This window comes from Mandrillus leucophaeus, unplaced genomic scaffold (genome assembly GCF_000951045.1).
Source record: "Mandrillus leucophaeus isolate KB7577 unplaced genomic scaffold, Mleu.le_1.0 Scaffold27, whole genome shotgun sequence".
Classification (NCBI taxonomy): Eukaryota; Metazoa; Chordata; class Mammalia; order Primates; family Cercopithecidae; genus Mandrillus; species Mandrillus leucophaeus.
Genome location: NW_012102809.1, coordinates 4,379,975 through 4,401,993, shown reverse-complemented (window position 1 = coordinate 4,401,993; position 22,019 = coordinate 4,379,975). Strand labels below are relative to the sequence as shown.

At 40.9% G+C, this 22,019-nt stretch overlaps 2 protein-coding genes and 1 pseudogene across 7 annotated transcripts in view; 1 reads left to right on the top strand and 2 right to left on the bottom strand.

Annotated features, from left to right (window-relative positions):
- ECI2 (enoyl-CoA delta isomerase 2) overlaps positions 1-5,160 on the top strand; it is a 48,819-nt gene extending 43,659 nt beyond the window's left edge. For all 4 annotated transcript variants that reach the window (XM_011984577.1, XM_011984576.1, XM_011984578.1 and 1 more), the window contains 3 exons: positions 1,605-1,694; positions 3,389-3,532; positions 4,825-5,160. In XM_011984577.1, coding sequence (XP_011839967.1) covers positions 1,605-1,694; positions 3,389-3,532; positions 4,825-4,980 — 390 coding nt within the window. In that variant the 3' untranslated portion in view covers positions 4,981-5,160. The remainder of the gene's footprint in view (positions 1-1,604; positions 1,695-3,388; positions 3,533-4,824) is intronic.
- The window catches only part of LOC105542868 (chromosome unknown open reading frame, human C6orf201), a 50,270-nt gene that overhangs the window by 10,025 nt on the left and 18,226 nt on the right, over positions 1-22,019 (bottom strand). The window contains exon 3 of one of the 3 annotated variants that reach the window (XM_011984582.1): positions 5,370-5,446. The exons of the other annotated variants lie outside the window; for them this stretch is intronic. Coding sequence (XP_011839972.1) covers positions 5,413-5,446 — 34 coding nt within the window. The 3' untranslated portion in view covers positions 5,370-5,412. Of the gene's footprint in view, positions 1-5,369; positions 5,447-22,019 lie in introns of those variants that run through there. 3 annotated transcript variants of the gene reach the window in all.
- LOC105542867 lies at positions 18,252-19,672 on the bottom strand (annotated as a pseudogene).

Here is a 22,019-nt window from a genome sequence, read left to right as displayed (position 1 = left end):
ATTTTTATTTTTTAATTTTTTTTCAGTTTCATTGAGGTATAATTGACAAATAAGAATTGTACAGTCAGGTGCGGCATAACAACATTTCAGTCAATGACAAACTGCATGTAAAACGGTGGTCCCCTAAGATTGTAACACCATATTTTACTATACCTTTTTTTTTTTTTTTTTTTTCACTCTGTCACCCAGGCTGGAGTGCAGTGGCATGATCTCGGCTCACTGCAGCCTCCTCCTCCCGGGTTCAAGCAATTCTTGTGCCTCAGCCTCCCGAGTAGCTGGGACTCGAGGTGCACACCACCACACCAGGCTAATTTTTGTATTTTTAGTAGAGATGGGGTTTCACTATGTTGGCCAGGCTGGTCTCGAACTCCTGACCTCAGGTGATTTGCCCACCTTCACCTCCCAAAGTGCTGGGATTACAGGGGTGAGCCACCACACCCGGCCTACCTTTTCTATGTTTGATATATTTAGATACACAAATGCCATTTGTTATAACTGCCTAGAGTATTAAGTATAATAACATGCTGTCCAAGTTGGTAGCCTGGAAGCAGCAGGCTGTACCACATAGCTAGGTATGCAGCAGGCTGTAGTGTCCAAGTATATGTAAGTATACTGTGTGATGTTGGCACAATGACAAAATTGCCTAATTAGGCATTTCTCAGAACATATCCCCATTGTTAAGCAACACACGACTATGTATATTTAAGGTGTTCAACTTGTTTTTCATGGCAGCCTTCTTCATAGTAGCCTTTCATACATTGCTGGTGGCAATGTGAAATGGTACAACTATTTGAATACTAGAAACAACACCAGTGGCATTAACTGGTGAATGATAAACGTATTATTGTACCTCCATACAAAGGAATACTACTCAGAAATAGCAAGGAACAAACTACTTATACAACAGCATGGTGACTCTCAGAAGTCAGACTCAAAAGGCTACAGAATGTAGGATTCCACTTACACAACATTCTGTAAAAGTCAGAACTGTGGGGACAGAAAACAGATTAGCGGTTGCCTGTGGGTGGGAGGGAGGGACTGACTATAGAAGGGCCCCCGGAACCTTTCGGGGTGGTTGAAATGTTCCACATCTCAATAGCAGTGGTGGCTACATAAGTCTGTATTTGTTAAAACTCATCCAACTATACACTTTTAAATGGTGAATTGTGTGTGCATATTAACCACATAATCTTAATTTTTAAATAAGTATTATTAAGTATTATGAAGTTATAAGCAAATCGTGATTTTTTAAAATAACACATGAAACCAGGCGCGGTGGCTCACACCTGTAATCCTAGCACTTTGGGAGGCCGAGGCGGGTGGATCACCTGAGGTCAGAAGTTTGAAACCAGCCTGGCCAACATGGCAAAACCCCGTCTCTACTAAAAATACAAAAATGAGCCAGGCATGGCAGCACATGCCTATAATCCTAGCTACTTGGGAGGCTGAGGCAGGAGAATCGCTTGAACCCGAGGGGCGGAGGTTGCGGTGAGCCGAGATCACACCACTTCACTGCAGCCTGGGCAGAAGAGCGAAACTCTGTCTCAAAAAAAAAAAAAATCACACATGGAAAGATGGTTTTCTTTTCTCTCCTGCCCCTGCAGGCAACATTTCATACACCATTTAGTCACCTCGGCCAAAGTCCAGAAGGATGCTCCTCTTACACTTTTCCGAAGATAATGAGCCCAGCCAAGGTAACTTTTGGAGTGTTTAAAAATAAAATTGTATGGGTCTCTCCGTTCTTTCCTTTGCTAATGTGGACAAAAGGGAAGCTAATTATTTGCTCTTCAACTCTAAGAGTTTTACCAGTGGAGGAATCAGGCTATGGGAAGTATCTACTATGCAGGAAAATTAGACATTCTCTCTGCAACTCCCGGAACTGAGATCCTCTTTCAGCTGGCTGCTTAGTGCTAGCTGCATGGCAAGCAGCACAACACCTCCGCCTTGCAGCTGTGTGGCATTAGTCCCTTGAAGGACCAGGGCTGTGCCAGCCTCCCTTGGTCCCCTGAGTTTGGAGGCCACTCGGTTCCTTTATGGATGACCAGTGTCTCCTCAGGAGAAACATGATGATGTCTTCATTTTCAGAGTTATAGTAAGTACCAGCAGATGGGAGGTTTTGGGGGCTCACTGCTGCCAGAGCCACTCCCAATCACAGCAGCCCCTCCCTCGGCCTGCCTCACAGTGTATTCTCTCCCAGGCTGGTTAAGTGGCTGCTCAGGCCTTTCACTGTGTTTGCTTGTGGCCAATGCCCTGTGGCATGACTTAAAGGGGACTGTGACAAGACTAGAAGCTGAGTTATAGGAAAAGGACTTGGCAAATATTCTTCAAGATCTCAAAGTGGGGCAGCGGGAACTGAGCCTGTTTTCATTGCCTATTAGGATTTTGTTAAAAACTTGTATGTTTTTACTCTCATTAGGCTATCACAGACCCTGAATTGAACTTGGGAAGGGGGCAGAACTGACTCTACAAGTCTTAGAGCATTTAACTAATTAGAGCATTCCTTGGCCGGGTGCAGTGGCTCACACCTGTAATCCTAGCACTTTGGGAGGCCGAGGTTGGTGGATCACTTGAGATCAGGAGTTCAAGACCAGCCTGGCCAACATAGTGAAACCCCATCTCTACTAAAAATACAAAAATTAGCCGGGCATGGTGGCGGGCACCTGTAATCCCAGCTACTCAAGAGGCTGAGGCAGGAGAATCATTTGAACTCAGGAGGCAGAGGTTGCAGTGAGCCGAGATCGTGCCACTGCACTCCAGCCTGGGCAACAGAGTGAGATCCTGTCTCAAAAAAAAGAAGAGCATTCCTTTTCTGGAAAAGAAACTGCAAATGTAGAGAGGATATCCACTTAATGTCTTCAGTTTTTTCAGAAGCGTAACTGTAAGTCTTTACTTTCCTTCAGTCAAGTAGAACGAATTTGAGTACCAATGCAGGTGAAGAAAACTCTAAGAGCCAGATCACTGGGTAGAGTTTCCAGAGAATGGAATTTTGAAAGTTTCTAAAGGTTGATCCAATGACCATGATTTTTCTTTCCTTTTTGCCTCTTTAAAATAATAGTTTATAGTATATAAAATGGAAAATCCACAGTTGCTGTGGGTTATAGAATCAAGCATCTGCTTCAGATCATTTCTGCCCTGGGTCCCCTGATCTTGGCCCTCCAACAACGACGCACACAGAAGCAGCAGCCCTTACAGACCTTCCTGGGAGCCTGTCTCCGCACACAGTTTGCAAACCATTGCCTGCTGAGGTCATCAGCTTCTCCCTTACTGAGAAATACCAGCAACCTCAAAAGACCATGAGTAAATCTCTCTCAGCCTCCTGAAAGCAGTTAACGGAAGCCTTGTTTTATTAAGTTACTGTCTTAACCTTGCTTCTTGCTTTTCATTTCAGGCAACAGAGATGCTTGTTTTCGGAAAGAAGTTAACAGCAGGAGAAGCATGTGCTCAAGGACTTGTGACTGAAGTTTTCCCTGATCGCACTTTTCAGAAAGAAGTCTGGACCAGGCTGAAGGCATTTGCAAAGCTTCCCCCAAATGTTAGTATTTATCTTTTACTTCTAAGAACCTTGAAAATGATTTCCTAAGGGAAAAATGTATTTGCCTTCAGAGAATAAGTCATAAAAAACACAAGACACATCTTCAGTTACCTCTAAGCACATTGAAATTTGGGATTAAAAAATAACTGGAGTAATGTTGGAAATACAGTACTGATTTTTACAAAACTTATCAAATAGACCTTCCATTTCTGTGTGAGGACGGAGGGGCAATTCTGTATGGGGATTGCTTGAGCAGGATGCTAGGCAGTATTTGCTGAGCACTTTTACTTTGGAATCCAGGTGAGAAGCGTGGATTAGCTACTTTAGGAGAGTCTTACTATGTAGCACTTTTGTTTTTATATGTGGTAGTGAGTGAGTGACTGCTTTTATATTCTTGCTATTCAAAATGTAGTCCTGGAACCAGATGCTTGAGCAGCTACCTAAGGCTTTTTGGAAATGTGTTATCACAGGTCTGCCCCACACCTACTGAAGTGATTTATATGCACACTGAATTTCAAGAAGCCCTGTCTTATATTATACATGCAGCTTAAGATTTAGCAGCATTAGGGCCGAGAACGGTGACTCACGCCTGTAGTCTCAGTACTTTGGTAGGCAGAGAAGGGCAGATCACCTGAGGTCAGGAGTTCAAGAACAGCCTGACCAACATGGCAAAACCCCATCTCTATTAAAAAAAAATAATACAAAAATTAGCCAGGCATGGTGGTGGGTGCCTGTAATCCCAGCTGCTGTGGATGCTGAGGCAGGGAGAATTGCTTGAACCAGCGAGGTGGAGGTTGTAGTGAGCCAAGATTGCACCACTGCACTCCAGCCTGGGAGACAGAGTGAGACACTGTCTCAGAAAAAAAAAAAAGATTTAACAGGATTCATTAAATGAACATGGGAGAAACAAGAACCAGAATCATAGAATAATCCCACTCCTGTTAGATTAACTTTTTTTTTTTCTTTTTGAGACAGAGTCTCACTCTTGTCACCCAGGTTGGAGTGCAATGGTGCAGTCTCGGATCACTGCAACCTCCGCCTCCCAGGTTCAAGCGATTCTCTTGACTCAGCCTCCTGAGTAGCTGGGATCACAGGCATGTACCATCACAACCATCTAATTTTTGTATTTTTAGTAGAGATGGGATTTCACCACGTTGGCCAGGCTGGCCTTGAACTCCTGACCTCAACTGATCTGCCCGCCTCGGCCTCCCAAAGTGCTGGGATGACAGGCATGAGCCACCACCTCAAGCCTAGATCAACTCTTCACCTTATTGTTGGTTTTGCTTTTCCAGGCCATGAGAATTTCAAAAGAGATAATCAGGAATAGAGAGAAAGAAAAACTACACGCTGTTAATGCTGAAGAATGCAGTGTCCTTCAGGGAAGATGGCTGTCAGATGAATGCATGAATGCGGTGGTGAACTTCTTATCCAGAAAATCAAAACTGTGATGACCACTACAGCGGAGTAAAGCATGTCCAAGGAAGGATGTGCTGTTACCTCTGATTTCTAGTACTTGAACTAAATAAGCTTCATTGTGCCTTTTGCAGTACTAAAATATCAGTGACAATGATGATATTTCACTACAGCCCTGATGAATAAAAATTTTGTAAAACAAGCTTAAGAATTCACATAAGTTTTTGGTAGTAGAGAGACTTACGTCTTTTGACATGAATCGTTGTTGCCAGGAACACTGGAACATGGTGCCTGGGATCCTACTTTGAAAAGCACTCACAGCATTACAGGCTGAAGTCATGTCTTTGAATGCCACTATAGCACTTTGACGTCCACAAACAGTGACTGACTGAATTGGGCCAAATGCGGACAGCCTACAGATCACTGACTTGAGGTCTTCGGTGGGTTGCATGTTCTTTTTCAGCCATCTAGCAAGGGAGCAAAATGGAAGGAATAGTATTACTAGAAAACAAGAATCTTTGTTGGCCTTTTTTTTTTTTTTTGGACAATTTAATAAAGAGGCATGAAGGGAAAATTGGGTCATTTCATTGGAAAGCAATGTTCTGCATCAGTAATTGTTTTCTTATTTGTTAGTCCCATTGTTTCATGTGGTAGTTTATGGAAGGCATATCTGCAAGCTCCCTTGATTGACCTTGCAACATCCTGTCTTGATTTCATAGCTATCACTTGACAAGGACTGAGGGTGTAATTCCAAGGGCTACAGAAGAGGATGGGATATTTTGCTTTTCCTAGTCTTCCTTTTGACCTTTCCTTCAAGGTCAAAGTTAGCTAACTCACCAAATCTCTTAACTTTTTAGTTCTAAATTGTTTATTCCAGTAATTGTAATCCAAAATGTTCAGTTTTATCGAAAACAGAAATAAGCATTAGTTTCGATTGAGCAGTTACTGGTGCTTAATGTCCATTATCATATTTTATCCACCAGAAACAATGCCAGAAATTAAAAATGAGGTAGGTCTGTTGCTACTACCCATTTTCAAGTAGGCATCCCGAGGCATAGAGATTAGCTTCTCCAGAGTCAAATTTCCAGTAAATGTCAAAATAAAGATAAAAACCCAGGCAGAGTTTTCATTCCACAATGGCAGCACAAGCCAACTACTGCGCATTCCTCCCACAAATTACAACTAAAATCTCTACATGAAATATGAAAAAGAACTACTTGAGCATGCTGAAATTAATCAAAAGCAGGTGGACTGCGGATGGGTGTCAAAATACAGAGAAGCGACTACACAAGGATACGTTTCCCAGATTACAAGAAACACAATTGCTGGAATCTATCTCCTGAGCATGGTGTTAGAAGTAATGGCAAAAACTGCAATTACTTTTGCACCAACCTAATACTTTTGCCTCAAAGGCACACCCCTGTTGTGGAGCAGTGCTGCGATGACCATGGAGTGGCCAGCCAAATAGAAGCTGAGGAAAACAAAAACACCTTGAAAAGAAAAAGGGCCCTCTGGGGGCTAAAGAGTGAAAGCAAGAAGAGAATCCCAGAGCAGAGAGAAAGAAGTTCTAATTCTGCGTATGAACCCCGATAAGTCTGATTCATAAGTGAGACAGACTCAGACCAGCAGAGCAAAGGCTTTGTGAAGTGTACTGGGATTTTAACCACCACCCACAGAAGATCAAGACCGCTTGTAGTCAATCTAACCAGATTGATTTCTTGCCAAAACAAAAACAGCATTTTCCAGATGATTGTAACATGATCCACAAAAACATAACTTCCATCCAATGCCACAATATAGTAAATATTATACCTTGTAGATCCTGGGATCCCTGTGCAGTTGCTTCTCTATTATGTCATATGGATCCACAGTCCATCCATACAATAGAATATCTAAGGCCCTAAGAAGAATATTTACAAAATTATGTGACATAGAAACAAACATGGAAATGTGAACACTTGGGTGAAATAGACAATCTGCACATGTCAATCCTGAGATGACCTGGACTTTGGAATTTTTACACACAGTCTTATAGTTCTTATTACTACATCCCATGAGGTCAAGAAAAATACACTAGAAATGATTTTAAAATATATGAATTTTCAAAAGAGAAATGTTGAAAAGAGAACCAAACAAAATTTAGAACTAAAAATGTAAAAAATAAAAATTCACTGAAGAGACTCACTAGATGCAAACTAGATGAAAAAGGAAGGAGTCAGTGAACCTTGAAGATATATCAATAGAATTTAATATGAAGAACAGAGATAAGGAAATACAAGGAAAAAATGAATTAACAGTGATATCAGCAAGATGATGAAAGAGGAAGTTCTAAGCCCTCATACTCCCACGGAAACATCAAATAAATACAGACTGACTAAAATAACTTTATGAGTTCTGGAAACTAGTCAGATACCTCCAGCAAACAAGTGAATGCCCAATCAAGAAAGTCACCTTAAAAATGGTAGTAACTGGCAGGGGGCAGTGGCTCATGCCTGTAATCCAAGCACTTTGGGAGGCCGAGGCAGGCGGATCACAAGGTTGGGAGTCCGAGACCAGCCTGGCCAACACGGTGAAACCCCATCTGTACTAAAAATATAAAAAATTAGCCAGGCTTTATGGCACACACCTGTAGTCCCAGCTACTCAGGAGGCTGAGGCAGAAGAATCGCTTGAACCTGGGAGGTGGAGGTTACTATGAGCCGAGATTGTGCCACTATATTCCAGCCTGGGTGACAGAGTGAGACTCCATCTTAAAAAAAAAAAAAGTAGGAATTTGTGGGGAAAAGAAAGAGAGATCAGACTGTTAATGTGTGAAAAGAAAAGGAGGAAATGTGGGGAAAAGAAAGAGAGATCAGACTGATCTCTACTGTGTCTATAGACACAGTAACAGTCTGATCTCTCTTTCTTTTCCCCACAGGAATTTTTGTAATATTTGCTCTTACCCTCTTCCCTGTGAGGTGCAGTCAGAGGCAACTGGCCCAATCCCCTGTTCCCTCCCTCAGGACAGGAGCAGAGTGAAACTTGTTGCAACATCCTGGCCTGTCTGTGGGCTGCCTGTGGAACTGGTGTCTATAATGTCCAACTCAGATATCAGACAGGAAACAGCAAATAGTTTTGATTTCAGGCTGGAAGCCACAGAAGGCAGTGGTGAGCAATGCAGCACATGAAAACTACACAGGGATTGCTGCCCTGTGGGCTTCTGAGGGCAGGAGATTACAAACAGAAGAATACAATAGAGTATCTAAGGCCCTAAGAAAGAGCTGCAGTGAGACTTTAGGAAATGAAAACCTTTAAAATCACCTGTGATGGGGAGGGGGCGCCACAAACACATTCACTGGAAGGAAGCATGCCTAGAAAATACCGGAGAAGACCTGGACTAATCTCAGACTAGTGAAGGTCTCATGGGCTCACAAATTAGTGAGGTCTTACATGCCAGTCTGCAAAGACTGGGAGAGTGGCCACATTTTTTTTAAATACCCAATTTTCAAAAAGAGATCATAAGGCATGTAAAGAACGAGGAAAAGATGGCCCATTCAAATGAAAAAAATACATCTCCAGAAACAGTTCTGGAAGAAACACAGGCATCAGGCTTACTAGACTTTAAAACAACTGTCGGCCAGGTGCCATGGCTCATGCCTGTAATCCCAGCACTTTGGGAGGCCAAGGCAGTCAGATCACTTGAGGCCTGGAGTTTGAGACTAGCCTGGCCAACATAGTGAAACCCCATCTCTACTAAAAATACAAAAAAATTGGGGCATGGTGCTGCACACCTGTAATCCCAGCTACTCAGGAGGCTGAGGCATGAGAATCACTGGAACCCAGGAGGCAGAGGTTGCGGTGAGGCAAGATCACATGACTGCACTCCAGCCTGGGCAACAAAGTGAGACTCTGTTTCAAAACAACAAAACAATCAAAACCTAAAGAGAACAACAACAAAAAAACCCCACAACTGTCAAATATACTCCCAGAACTAAATAAAAACATGAACAAAGAACCAAAGAAAGGAAAGCATATGAACAAAATGAGAATATCAACAAAGATAGAAATCATAAAAAAAAAATTCTTGAGCTGAAAAGTACAATAACTGATTTGAAAATTTTATTAGAGGAGTTCAACAGCAAACTCAAATAGAAGAAAGAATAAGCAAATTTGAAATCAGCTCATTTGAAATTATTGCATTTGAGAAGCATACAGAAGAAAAATACAGTGAACAGAGGCTTAGGGACTTATGAGATGCCATCACGCTGACCAATATATGCATAATGGGAGTCCCAGAAGGAGGTGAGAAAAATGAGAAGAGCGACTATTTGAATAAATAATAGCTGAAAACATGCCAAATATGAGGAAAGACATGGATATACAAATCCAAGCTCAATGGTCTTCAAGTAGGACAAACCTAAAGAGACCCATACGGAAATACATAATCAAAGCTGGCAAAAATGCCAGATAAAGAGAATCTTGGAAGGTATCAAGAGAAAAGTTACTCATTATGTACAAGAGATCTGCAATAAGACTATCAGTGTATTATTTCAGTAACAACCTTGGAGATTAGAGGCAGTGGGATGATATATTTAAAGTGCTGAAAATTAAAAAAAAAAACAAAAAAACAACTGTCAACTGAGAATTCTATACCTGGTAAAATATTTCTTCAAAAATGAGGGAGAAATTAAGACATTCCCATAAAAACAAAAGCTGAGGGAGTTTATTATTACTACACCTGCCCTACAAGAAATGTTAAAAGAAGTCCTTCAGTTTGAAATGAAATAATGCTAGATGGTAACTGGAAGACATATGAAAATATAAAGTTCTCCAGTAAAGGTAAATATATGAACAAATATAAAAACAGTATGAATGTAATTTTTGTTTATAGCTCCACTTTGGATTTTCTACAGGATTTAAGAGACAATTGCATAAAATAATTATGAATCTATGTTAATGAGTATATAATATTAAATGGTATAATTTGTGACATCAATAACATAAGGGGAGAAGAGCTTTAAGGAAGTAGAGTTTTTATACGCAACTGAAGTTGGTATCAATTAATATAGATCATCATAACTCGAGGATATTATATGTAATGCCCAAGGTAAACACCAAGAAAATATACACAAGCAGAAGTGAGAAAGGAATCAAAATGTGCCATTACAACAACTTTAAACATAAAGGAAGAAAGGCAGTAATCAAGGAAATGAGGGAGAAAAAAAGCTGCAAGGGACAGAGAAAACAAAATGGCAAAAGTAATTGCTTTCTTAGCAATTACTTTAAATATAATTGGATTGAAAACATATCAAAAATCATAAGTTGGCAGAGTGGATATAAAACCAGAATCAACTGTATACTGTCTAAAAGAGTCTCACTTTAGATCTGAGGATATGAGTAGGGTGAAAGTGTAAGGATTAAAAAGATATTCCATGCCAATAGTAATAAAGAGACAGCAGAAATGGCTATACAATTGATAAAATAGACTTTAAGTAAAAAACTGTTAAAAGAGACAAAGAAAGACATAATATAATGCTAAAAGGCTCAATTTACCAAGAAGATATGACAATTATAAACATATACACTAAATATTAGAGCTCCAAACTATATGAAGCAGACATTGACAAAATTGAAGAATAAATGGCTCTGCAATAATAGTAGAAAACTTCAATACCTCCACTTTCTTCAGTGGATAGAGAACCAGGCAGAAGATCACAGGGGAACATAGGACTTGAAAAATACTATAGACCAACTGGACCCAACAGACACGTACAGTACACTGCACTTAATGACAACAGAATATGTATTTTTTAAGTGCACATGGAGCATTTTCCAAGAAAGATCATACGTTAAGCCATAGGACATCTTAATAGATTAAAAATTGAAATATGAAATAGCATTTCTGATCACAATGAAATGAAACTAGAAGTTAACAGCAAAAACCTGGACAATTCACAAGTATGTAGAAATTAAATAACACACTTTTAAATAACCAATGGGTCAAGAAAAATCACAAAGAAAAAATTTAAAATATCTTGACATGAATGAAAACACTACAAACCAAAACTTATGGGAGGATGTGAAAGCAGTGCTAAAATGGAAATTTGCAGCTGCAAACACATTAAGAAAAAAGAAAGATTTCAAATAACCTAGATTTACACCATAAAAAACTAGAAAAAAAGAACAAACTAAAACCAAAACTAGCAGAAAGAAGAAAAAAATAAAGATTAAAGATAAATAAATACTAGCAATAAACATTCCAAAAAGGAAATTGAGAAAAACCATTCAATTTATAACATCAAAAATAACCAGGTTTAGGAATCAGTTTATCCAATGAGGCAAAAGACTGTGTGAAAACTAGAAAAAATTACTGAAATAAATTACAGAAGACATAAATAAATGGGAAGACTTCACATGTTCATGGATTAAAAGGCTTAGTATTATTGAGATATTAACACTACCCAAAGTGATTTGCACATTTAATGAAATTCTATCAAGATCCCAACAATGTGTTTGCAGATATATAAAATGTATTCTAAAATGCATATGGAATCTTAAGGAACCCCAAATAGGCATAATTACCATACGATCCCTCAATTCCACTTCTGGGTATGTCTTAGTGCATTTTTGTTGCTATGATAGAATACCACAAACTGGTATTTATTTGGCTCATGGTTCTGGAGCCTGGGAATCCAAGATTGAGGGACCACATCTGGTAAGGGTCTTCTTATTGCATCATATCATGGCAAAAGGCATAGCATGTCAAGGAACCACACATGTGAAACAGAAAAAGGAGGTTGACTTTCTGACATACTAACCCACTTCCACAATAATGGCATTCATCCCCTCATGAGAGCAGAACCTTCATGACCTAATCACGCCTTAAAGGTCTCACCATTCAATACATCACATGGCAATTAAATTTCAACATAAGTTTTGGAGAAGACATTTAAACCATAGCAGAGAATATACCCCAAATAATTGACCAGCAGAGACTTGAACAGATATTTGCATACAAAGCATTATTCACAAGATAGAAAAGTAAAAACAACCCAAGTGTCCATCAACAGATGAATGGATAAACAAAATGTAGTCTATATGTAGAATGAAATATTATCAGCCTTAAAAAAGAATAAAACTCTGATACATGCTACAACATGGATGAACCTTGAAGACATTATGCCAAGTGAAATAAGCCAGACACAAAAGGACAAAAATTGTATGATTCAATAGGCAAATTCGTAGAGTCAGAAAATAGAATAATAGTTACAAGGTGCTGAGAAGATAAAGGAGTAGGAAATTATTGTTTAAAGGAGAAACAGTTTCATTATGGGATGATGAAAATGTTCTAGAGAAGGATAGTGATGATGGTTGCATAACAATGGGAATGTACTTAATGCCACTAACTTAATTACACTGAAGCACTTAAAATGGTAAATCTTATGCACATTTTACTGTAAGAAATATTTTTTAAAAAGCAATGCAATTCACCATATTAATAGAATAAAAGAAACATATTATTCATAGATACAGAGAAAGCATTTGACAAAATTCTACATTCATGTGTAATAAAAACAACTAGAAGCAGTAGGGAATTTTCTCAAACTTATAAAAGGAATCTGCAGAAACTTAGAGTAAACAAAACACTGAATTGTTTTTTCTGTGAAATTGAGAAAAAAATGAAAAATGTCTGCTTTTACCGCATCTGTTCAACACTGTGCTGAAAATCTTAGTCATTGCAATAAGGCAAAGAAAGGAAATAAAAGAATAAAGAATGGAAAGGAAGATGTAAAAATGTTTCTGTATTTGCAGATAATATGACTATTTACATAAAAAAAATCCCAAGGAATTATATGATCCAGCAATCCCACTTCTGGGTATTTATCCAAAAGAATTGAAATCAAAATCTTGAAGAGACATTAACACCTCTATTTTCATTGAAGCACCATTCACAATAGCCAAAGTATGGGAAAAATGTAAATGTTTGACAGAGAAGTGGATAAAGAAAATGTGGTATATATATATACACTGAAATACTTGTCAGCCTTTTAAAAGACAGAAATTCTGTAATATGTGACAACGTAGACGCACCTTGAGGACATGCTAAGTGAAATAAGCCAGTCACAGAAATAATGCATGATTCCGTTAATATGAGGCATCTAAAACAGTCAAAATCATAGAATCAAAGAGTGGAATGATGGTTACCAGGGCCTTGTGGGAGGGGGAAATGCGAGTTAATAATCAACCGGCTTAAAGTTTCAGGTAATCAAATGAATAAGCTCTAAATATCTGTTTACAACACCGTCCACAATAATGTATTACATGCTTAAAAATTGTTGAGAGTTTTAAGACCTCATGTAAAGTGTTCTTATCACAATAAAAGAGAAATCCCAGAGAATCTAAAAAATAGCTACCAGAAGTAATACATTAATGTACAAGTTTGCAGTATACTACGATAATAAACAAAAATCAATTGTACCCTTATATTTCATATTTTTCATTTACAGTGGTGCTATAAACTATAAAATACCTAGTGTCGAGGCTCAGAAAATGATACTCTAGAGTATGGCACTTTGGCATGTTGAATGCTTTGGATTAAATGGAAGGCCTCCAAACCAAGGTCTCTCTAACCTTCCCTTGTTTCTTCCCACAAGTGCAGGGAGGGGCTCTCTCTAAAGTTCCCGTATCTGACTGAGGGAAGTTCTTCTCAAAGAAAAACAATTGCCTTTAATATTATGTCTGAACTCTCATTAACCAGGAAAGATTAATCACCAAAGAAAAAATAAAGGTTGTCACCACACCCACCTAGACAGACTTTTCATGTACTCTTCTGAGGGCTATTCTGAGAGACTTTATCTGCATAAGGCAAACTTTGTTCATGGTGCAGTTCCACCCCTCACCTTCCCATAACTTGTCGCCATCTCTCCCAGAGCTCAGAGGGACTGTGTCCCAGGCTATTGTCTCTTTTTTGGGCCCAGTCATCTCCCCTAAATATAATTTACTTTTCCTCTAAAATTCCTTACATCCCCCACCTTCCTCTCCTCTATGAAGGGGGCATTTAGTCATCAACCACCTGGCCCTTCTTTGAATTTTCATAACTTGTGTGACTCCCATGCACTTGCACCTTAATAAATCTGTATGCCTTTTCTCCTGTTAATTTGTCTGTTGTTGAGTTTAGCAGACTGCTTTCATCAACCTTCAGAGGGAAAAAGGAAAGCTCCTTTTACCCCTGTGCTAGTAATAAATATAACAAAAAATATCTAAGACTTCGTCACTGAACTACAAAACATTGTTAGGAGACATTAAAGAAGACCTAACCAAAGGGCAAATATATCCTGTCCATGTTGAAAGTCTCAATATTATTAAGATGGAAGGTCTTCCCTATTGATCCTGATTCAACTCAATCCCAAACAAATTCTAGTAGTCTTTTTGTAGAAACTAACAAATTGGTTCTAAATGTTTATGGCAATGCAAAGAACCTAGAATAATCAAAGCAATTTTTAAAGCAGAAGATCAAAGTCAGATGCCTAACACTACCTTATTTCAGGACCTGGCTACAGTAAGAAAGTCTTGTTTGGGCAAAGACATATAGATAAATGGAGCAAAATAGGATCCAGAAATACATGCAAATATATGTGGAAAATCATTTTTTATGAATGTGCCAAAGCAGGCCGGGTACAGTGGCTCATGCCTGTAATCCCAGCACTTTGAGAGGCCAAGGTGGATGGATCACTCTCAAGTGAGTTCGAGACCAACCTGGCCAAACATGGTGAAACCCAGTCTCTACTAAAAATACAAAACTTAGTTGGGTGTGGTAGTAGGCACCTGTAAACCCAGCTACTCTGGAGGCTGACACAGAAGAATTGCTTGAACCCGGGAGGCAGAGGTGGAGTGAGTCAAGATCACACCACTGCACTCCAGCCTGGGTGACAGAGCAAGACTCCATCTCAAAAAAGGGGGGAGGCCAACCCCCTTTGGGTGTCCTCCCTTTGTATGGGAGCTCTGTTTCCACTATATTAAATCTTGCAACTGTACACTCTTCTGGTCTGTATTTGTCATGGCTCGAGCTGAGCTTTGGCTCGCTCGCTGTTCACCACTGCTGTCTGCCACCATCGCAGACCTGCCGCTGACTTCCACCCTTCCGAATATGGCAGGGTGTCCTCTGTGCTCCTGATCCAGCAAGGCACCCATTGCCACTCCTAATCGGGCTAAAGGCTTGTCATTGTTCCTGCATGGCTAAGTACCCAGGTTCATTCTAATTGAGCTAAACAGTAGTCGCTGGGTTCCACAGTTCTCTTCTAATAGAGCTATACCTCTCACCATATGGCCCAAGATTGCATTCCTTGGAATCTGTGAGGCCAAGAACCCCTGGTCAGAGAACAAGAAGCTTGCTGCCATCTTGGAAGCAGCCTGCCACCATCTTGGGAGCTCTAAGAACAAGGACTCCCTGGTAACATTTTGGCGACCACGAAGGGACTCTCCAAAGCGGTGAGTAATATTGGACCACTTTCGCTTGCTATTCTGTCCTATCCTTCCTTAAAATTGGAGGAAAATACTGGGCACCTGTCGGCCAGTTAAAAACTATTAGCGTGGCCACCAGACTTAAGACTCAGGTGTGAGGCTGTCTGGGGAAGCACTTTCTAACAACCCCCAAACCTTCTAGTTGGGAGCGTTGTTCTGCCTGGAACCAGCTTCCGCTTTCAATTTTCCTGGGGAAGCCGAGGGCCAACTAGAGGCAGAAAGCTGTCATCCCGAACTCCTGGCGTTAGCTGGTTGAGATCATGGCACAGCCGAAGCCTCTACTCAACAGTCTCCCATGTGTGTGCCCCTACTTTTCCTTCTGACCCATACCTCCTGGGTCCCAACCACGAATTTCTTGAACGTATAGCCCCGAAATTCTCCTTACCTCTGAATCTACTTCCTCCGATCTCTGTCTCCTAGGTACTAATGCTTGAGACCTTCACTTCCTCTCCCAAGTATTAGAGCAAGTTTTATCTCCAAAGGGATCTAAGGAAGCTCTATGCTGTGTCCTTAGGCATCTAGGCTATGAACCCAGGGAGTCTTTTCCCTGGTGTCCCTCCCAATTTAGGCACACTGCTGTAGATATGGGCAGTTATGTGAGACCCATTGCCCACCACCCTTGCCAGGGCCTTAGAACTGATGACCCAGTACTTTAACAATTGGAACTGGGTCTAAGACAATATAATAGATCAGAATGAAAGCAAATTGAGTAAGTCAAGGAGAGAAGAGACAGAGAGCGAGAGACAGAGAGACAGAAAAGAGACAAAAGAGAGTGAGAGAAAGAAAAAGAGAAATAGAAGTAGTAAAGAAAAAACAGCATGGCCTATTCCTTTAAAAGTCAGCGTAAATTTAAAACCTATAATTGATAACTGAAGGTCTTCTCCGTGACCCTATAACACTCCAATACTACCTTGTTGCCTTCTCCATGACCCAATAACACTCCAATACTACCTTGTTGCCTTCTCCATGACCCTATAACACTCCAATACTACCTTGTTGTCTTCTCCATGACCCTATAACACTCCAATACTACCTTGTTGTCTTCTCCATGACCCTATAACATTCCAATACTACCTTGTTGTCAGTGTAAACAAGGGTGTAGCCTGAAAACACTGAGACCACTGACAACCAGTAAACTTCCTATCAAAAATCCTTAACCCAGAAACCCGCGGATGGTCCAAATGCATTCAATCTGTACTGCCAACTGCTTTGCTAACAGAAGAAAGCAGAAAAGTAACTCTTAGAGGAAATGTCATTTTGAGCACACCTCACCAGTTCAGAATTATCCTAAGTCCAAAAAGCAAAAAGGTAGCTTACTAACTCAAATCTTAAAGTATGGGGCTATTCTCTTAGAAAAAGGTGATTTAACATTAACCAGTGAAAATTCCCTTAACCCAGCAGATTTCCTAACAGGGGATTTAAATCTTAATTACCATACAAAGGTCCAACCAGACCTAGGAGGAACTCCCTTCAAGACAGAACAATAGATGGTTCCTCCCAGGTGATTGAGGAAAAAACCACAATGGGTATTCAGTAATTGACAGGGAGACTCTTGGAAGCAGTTAGGAGAATTGCCTGATAATTGTTCTGCTCAAAAGTGCAAGCTGTTTGCACTCAGCCGAGCCTTAAAGTACTTACAGAATCAAAAAGTCTGTATCTCAATCCTGACTCAAAAGGTTACCTACACCCTCTCTGAAATGAATTTGCATAAGAATTGTTGTTTATGGGAATGCATCTTGATGGGGCAGCTGGGTTGTTATGAAATACTCAGGAACCCAGCCCAGCTCCAGAACTTGCTCTGAGAACAAAGGCAATGTTGGGCACGCTGGTAAAGGACCACTAGAATCCAGCAGCCTGGACCTCTTTCTTTGTGATCAAGAAAGGCGGGAAAACAGTTGCAGGACTGCTACATTGGTGAGTGTAACTAATCCAATCAGCAGAGGTCCATGGGTGGTTACGCACCCTGGAAAGGAATAAGCATCAGGACCGTAGAGGATGCTCTAGGACTCATGCGCATCAGAAAATGACTAGGGGTGCTGGCATCCCTATGTTCTGTTATTGGATGGGAAACGTTCCCCCGCAAGGTAAAATGCCCCTAAGATGTATTCTGGAGAATTCGGCCCAGTCAGAGTGTATGCACCTTTTTCCCTGTCAGACTTGAAGCAAATTAAAATAGACCTAGGTAAATTCTCAGATAACCTTGATGGCTATATTGATGTTTTACAAGGGTTAGGACAATCCTTTGATCTGACATGGAGAAATATAATGTTACTGCTAGATCAGACACTAACCGCATATGAGAGAAGTGCCGCCATAGCTGCAGCCTGAGAGTTTGCCAATCTCTAGTATCTAAGTCAGGTCAATGATAGGATGACAAGAGAGGAAAGAGAACAATTCCCCACAGGCCAGCAGGCAGTTCCCAGTGTAGACCCTCATTGGGACGCAGAATCAGAACATGGAGATTGGTGCCACAGACATTTGCTAATTTGTGTGCTAGAAGGACTAAGGAAAACTAGGAAGAAGCCTATGAATTATTCAGTGATGTCCAGTATAACGCAGGGAAAGGAAGAAAATCCTACTGCCTTTCTGGAGAGACTAAGGGAGGCACTGACGAAGCACACCTCTCTGTCACCTGACTCTACTGAAGGCCAGCTAATCTTTTTTTTTAGATTTGTAGAATAAAAATATTTATTCACATAATTTTAAATTAAAGTTGAGGCTAATAAATCTTTCGTGGTAATGATTTAAGTGCAAGGGATGCTTGGCTTTCTTTCACATTCATTTCTTTTCTTCTGAGTGAAGGCATATCAGTTATTCTTGAACAAGTCAATACAGCTTTGCAAAAACGAGACATTGTTCTGTGGGGAAAAAAGTCAAGGCAGACCAACGAATTATTACAACTTGCCATATACCTGTAATGACGCAAGTCCACCAACATAGCTTTTCACAGGAGATTTAAAGTCAGCCAGAGCACGCTGGCCCTTCTCTTCATTAAATCCCAGACGAACTGCCACATACCACTCATCCCAATTTCATGCGGGAGAGCTCCTCTCCCTCCGTGGGTAAGGCCACCAGCCAAAGAGCTGACATTCGCTCCAGCACCTCTGCCCTCACCTGCTTGCTCCTAAATGTGATACTGCTTACTGTAACTTCTTAGACACTATGTCAGTGCATTGTTTTATGAAGGTGAGGGCCTTGGAAAGATTGCATAAAAGTTGCTAGAAATTAGGACTGGGAGCCGTGGCTCACACCTGTAATCCCAGCACTTTGGGAGGCCAAGGCAGGTGGATCGCCTGAGGTCAGGAGTTCAAGTCCAGCCTGGCCAAAATGGTGAAACCCTGTCTCCTGGCATGTTTTATTTCCAGTTCAGATGTTTCAATTAGATTCTTTCTAAATGCTGCCACTCCTTTCTGTTTGAAATTTATCAGTTCTTCTTTTGGAGATTTGGAAGGTTGTTCAAATTTCTGGCAGCACTCCTGCTGGTGTGCCTCAGCCAGCTTGATGTCTTTGCTCTTTAACCGGACCTTATCCAGAGATTCGTTTGAGTTATTATAGTCAATGAGGGCTTTGGTGCGTCTGTATAAGAGATCCTTAGCAACTTCGATGTTGAGTGTGTAGTATCAGAGGAGCTCTGTTAGCTTCAAATCTTCATCTGATGAAACTCAACCCTCTACTCTCCTAAGTTTCTCAAATAGCTCAGCAACCTTCAGTAGGTATTTTTTGATGACTGTGGGCTCTTTTAAGCCAGGTTATGTAAGCAGGCTGCAGTGTGAATATAGTCATCGGTAACATTTTTATGAGATCTGGTCATTTTGTCAGCTTTCACACAAGAATCTTTGATGCTATTGTAATAGTTAATAAGGAAGTTCTTCTCTTGCTCAAAGAAGTCATCTACCTCCTTAATTCCAGTAAAAAGGACTTCAGCACTTTTCCCCACACTTTTGAAGAAGCCTCCAAACATCCCTTTAGTATTTTTCCACCTAACACTTAGATCCTGATCATATTCTAGGAAAACATGGAAGTGGCGATCTTTACTGAGAACAGGGTGAGATGAAAGCCATTGAAGAAAGACTTCATGGGAGGACACAGTCTTCTTAAAAACATCGAGATCCTCAGCTTCCAGTTCTTGTATCATCTTGGCAAATTCTTTGGTCATAGACCCTTCACCTTCTCCCAGTTTCTGCATCTTCTCTTGAGGACCATCAAAGTCGGGCTTCATAGGAGCAGTTGGAATCTGAAGCAGAGGCAGGAGCTCAAGAGCCTCTTGTCTCAGCAGTGATGTTTTCTAGTTGGGGCCTTATTCTACTCTTGCTGGTTCACAGGAGACAACCACTCCACACCTGTGGGGCTACTTAAACATCAACTCCTGTTTTTTCTTAACCTTCCTTATTTCTTCTGGCCGTTTAGAATGAGGTATCTTCCTGAGAGTTGCGTGTTCACTTTGATGGCAATCATTTGTTCAGTTTATCCATTACAGACAATCATTCCGAGCACAACAGTGTTTATACTGCTTCAATGTTGGCCTAAAACTAGTATAACGAATGCTAGGCACCAACGATTAGTCGTCGAGATTATAAAGTCTCCAGTATTCCAAAGGAATTTTTTCCTAATCCTAAAGGATAATCAAGGACTCTAATTTTGAATGAACAGAACATTTCTAAATATAAGCTTTGGTATTAATTTTGTTTTATGATTAAGAAATCATCATTTGGACAGGTTCTTCAGTCTGCCTGGCAGGACAAAATGCATGGAAATCTCCTTTAAAATCAGTTAAGACTCTGTTCCTGCAGCCAAGAATTAACAATCAAGGGCTGAAAACTGCCTCCTTGAGCACTTTTTTTGTTTTTGGCAGACAGAGTCTTGCTCTGTCACCCAGGCTGGAGTGGAAGGCCAACTAATCTTAAAGGATAAGTTTATCACTCAGTGAGCTGTAGACATTAGAAAAAAACTTCAAAAGTCCGCTTTAGGCCAGGAACAAAATTTAGAAACCCTGTTGAACTTGGCAACCTCAGTTTTTTTATGACAGAGATCAGGAGGAGCAGGTGGAATAGGACAAACGAGATAAGAAAAAGATCACTGCGTTAGTCATGGCCCTCAGGCAAGCGGACATTGGAGGCTCTGGAACACGGACAGTCTGGGCAAATCGAATGCCCAGTAGGGCTTGCTTCCAGTGCGGTCTACAAGGGCACTTTAAAAAAGATTGTCCGAATAGAAATAAGCCTCCCCCTTGTCCATGTCCCTTATGTCAAGGGAATCACTGGAAGGCCCACTGCCCCAGGGGACAAAGGTCCTCTGAGTTAGAAACCACTAACCAGATGATCCAGCAGCAGGACTGAGAGTGCCTGGGGCAAGCACCAGCCCATGCCATCACCCTCACAGAGCCCCGGGTATGCTTGACCATTGAGGGCCAGGAGGTTAACTGTCTCCTGGACACTGGTGTGGCCTTCTCCATCTTACCCTCCTGTCCTGGACAACTGTCCTCCAGATCTGTCACTATCCGAGGGGTCCTAGGACAGCCAGTCACTAGATACTTCTCCCCGTCACTAAGTTGTAACAGGGGAACTTTACTCTTTTCACATGCTTTTCTAATTATGCCTGAAAGCCCCACTTGCTTGTTAGGGAGAGACAGTCTAGCAAAAGCAGGGGCCATTATACACCTGAACATAGGAGAAGGGGAAACCAAGCCCCAGTACTCAGCAGGAGAAATAGAATGGGGAACCTTATGAGGACATAGTTTCCTCCCCTCAGGATGGCTAGCCACTGAAGAAGGAAAAATTTTTTTGCCTGAAGCTAACCAATGGAAATTACTTAAAACCCTTCACCAGACCTTTCACTTAGGCATTGATAGCACCCATCAGATGGCCAAATTATTATTTACTGGACCAGGCCTTTTCAAAACTATCAAGCAGATAGTCAGGGCCTGTGAAATGTGCCAAAGAAATAATCCCCTGCACTGCAGGCCATACATTTCAATCCCAGTATCTCTAACCTCCTTGTTAAGTTTGTCTCTTCCAGAATCAAAGCTGTAAAACTACAAATGGTTCTTCAAATGGAGCCCCAGATGCAGTCCGTGACTAAGATCTACTGTGGACCCCTGGACCGGCCTGCTAGCCCATGCTCTGATGTTGATGACATCGAAGGCACTCCTCCTGAGGAAATCTCAACTGCATGACCCAATTCACCAGGAAGCAGTTAGAGTGGTTGTCGGCCAACCTCACCAACAGCACTTGGGTTTTCCTGTTGAGAGGGGGGACTAAGAGACAGGACTAGCTGGATTTCCTAGGCCGACTAAGAATCCCTAAACCTAGCTGGGAAGGTGACCACATCCACTTTTAAACACAGGGCTTGCAACTTAGCTCATACCCGACCAGTCAGGTAGTAAAGAGAGCTCACTAAAATGCTAATTAGGCTATAACAGGAGGTAAAAAAGAGCCAATCATCTATCGCCTGAGAGCACAGGGGAAGGGACAATGATTAGGATATAAACCTAGGCAATGGCTACCCCCTTTGGATCTCCTCCCTTTGTGTGGGAGCTCTGTTTTCACTCTATTAAATCTTGCCAAAAAAAAAAAAAA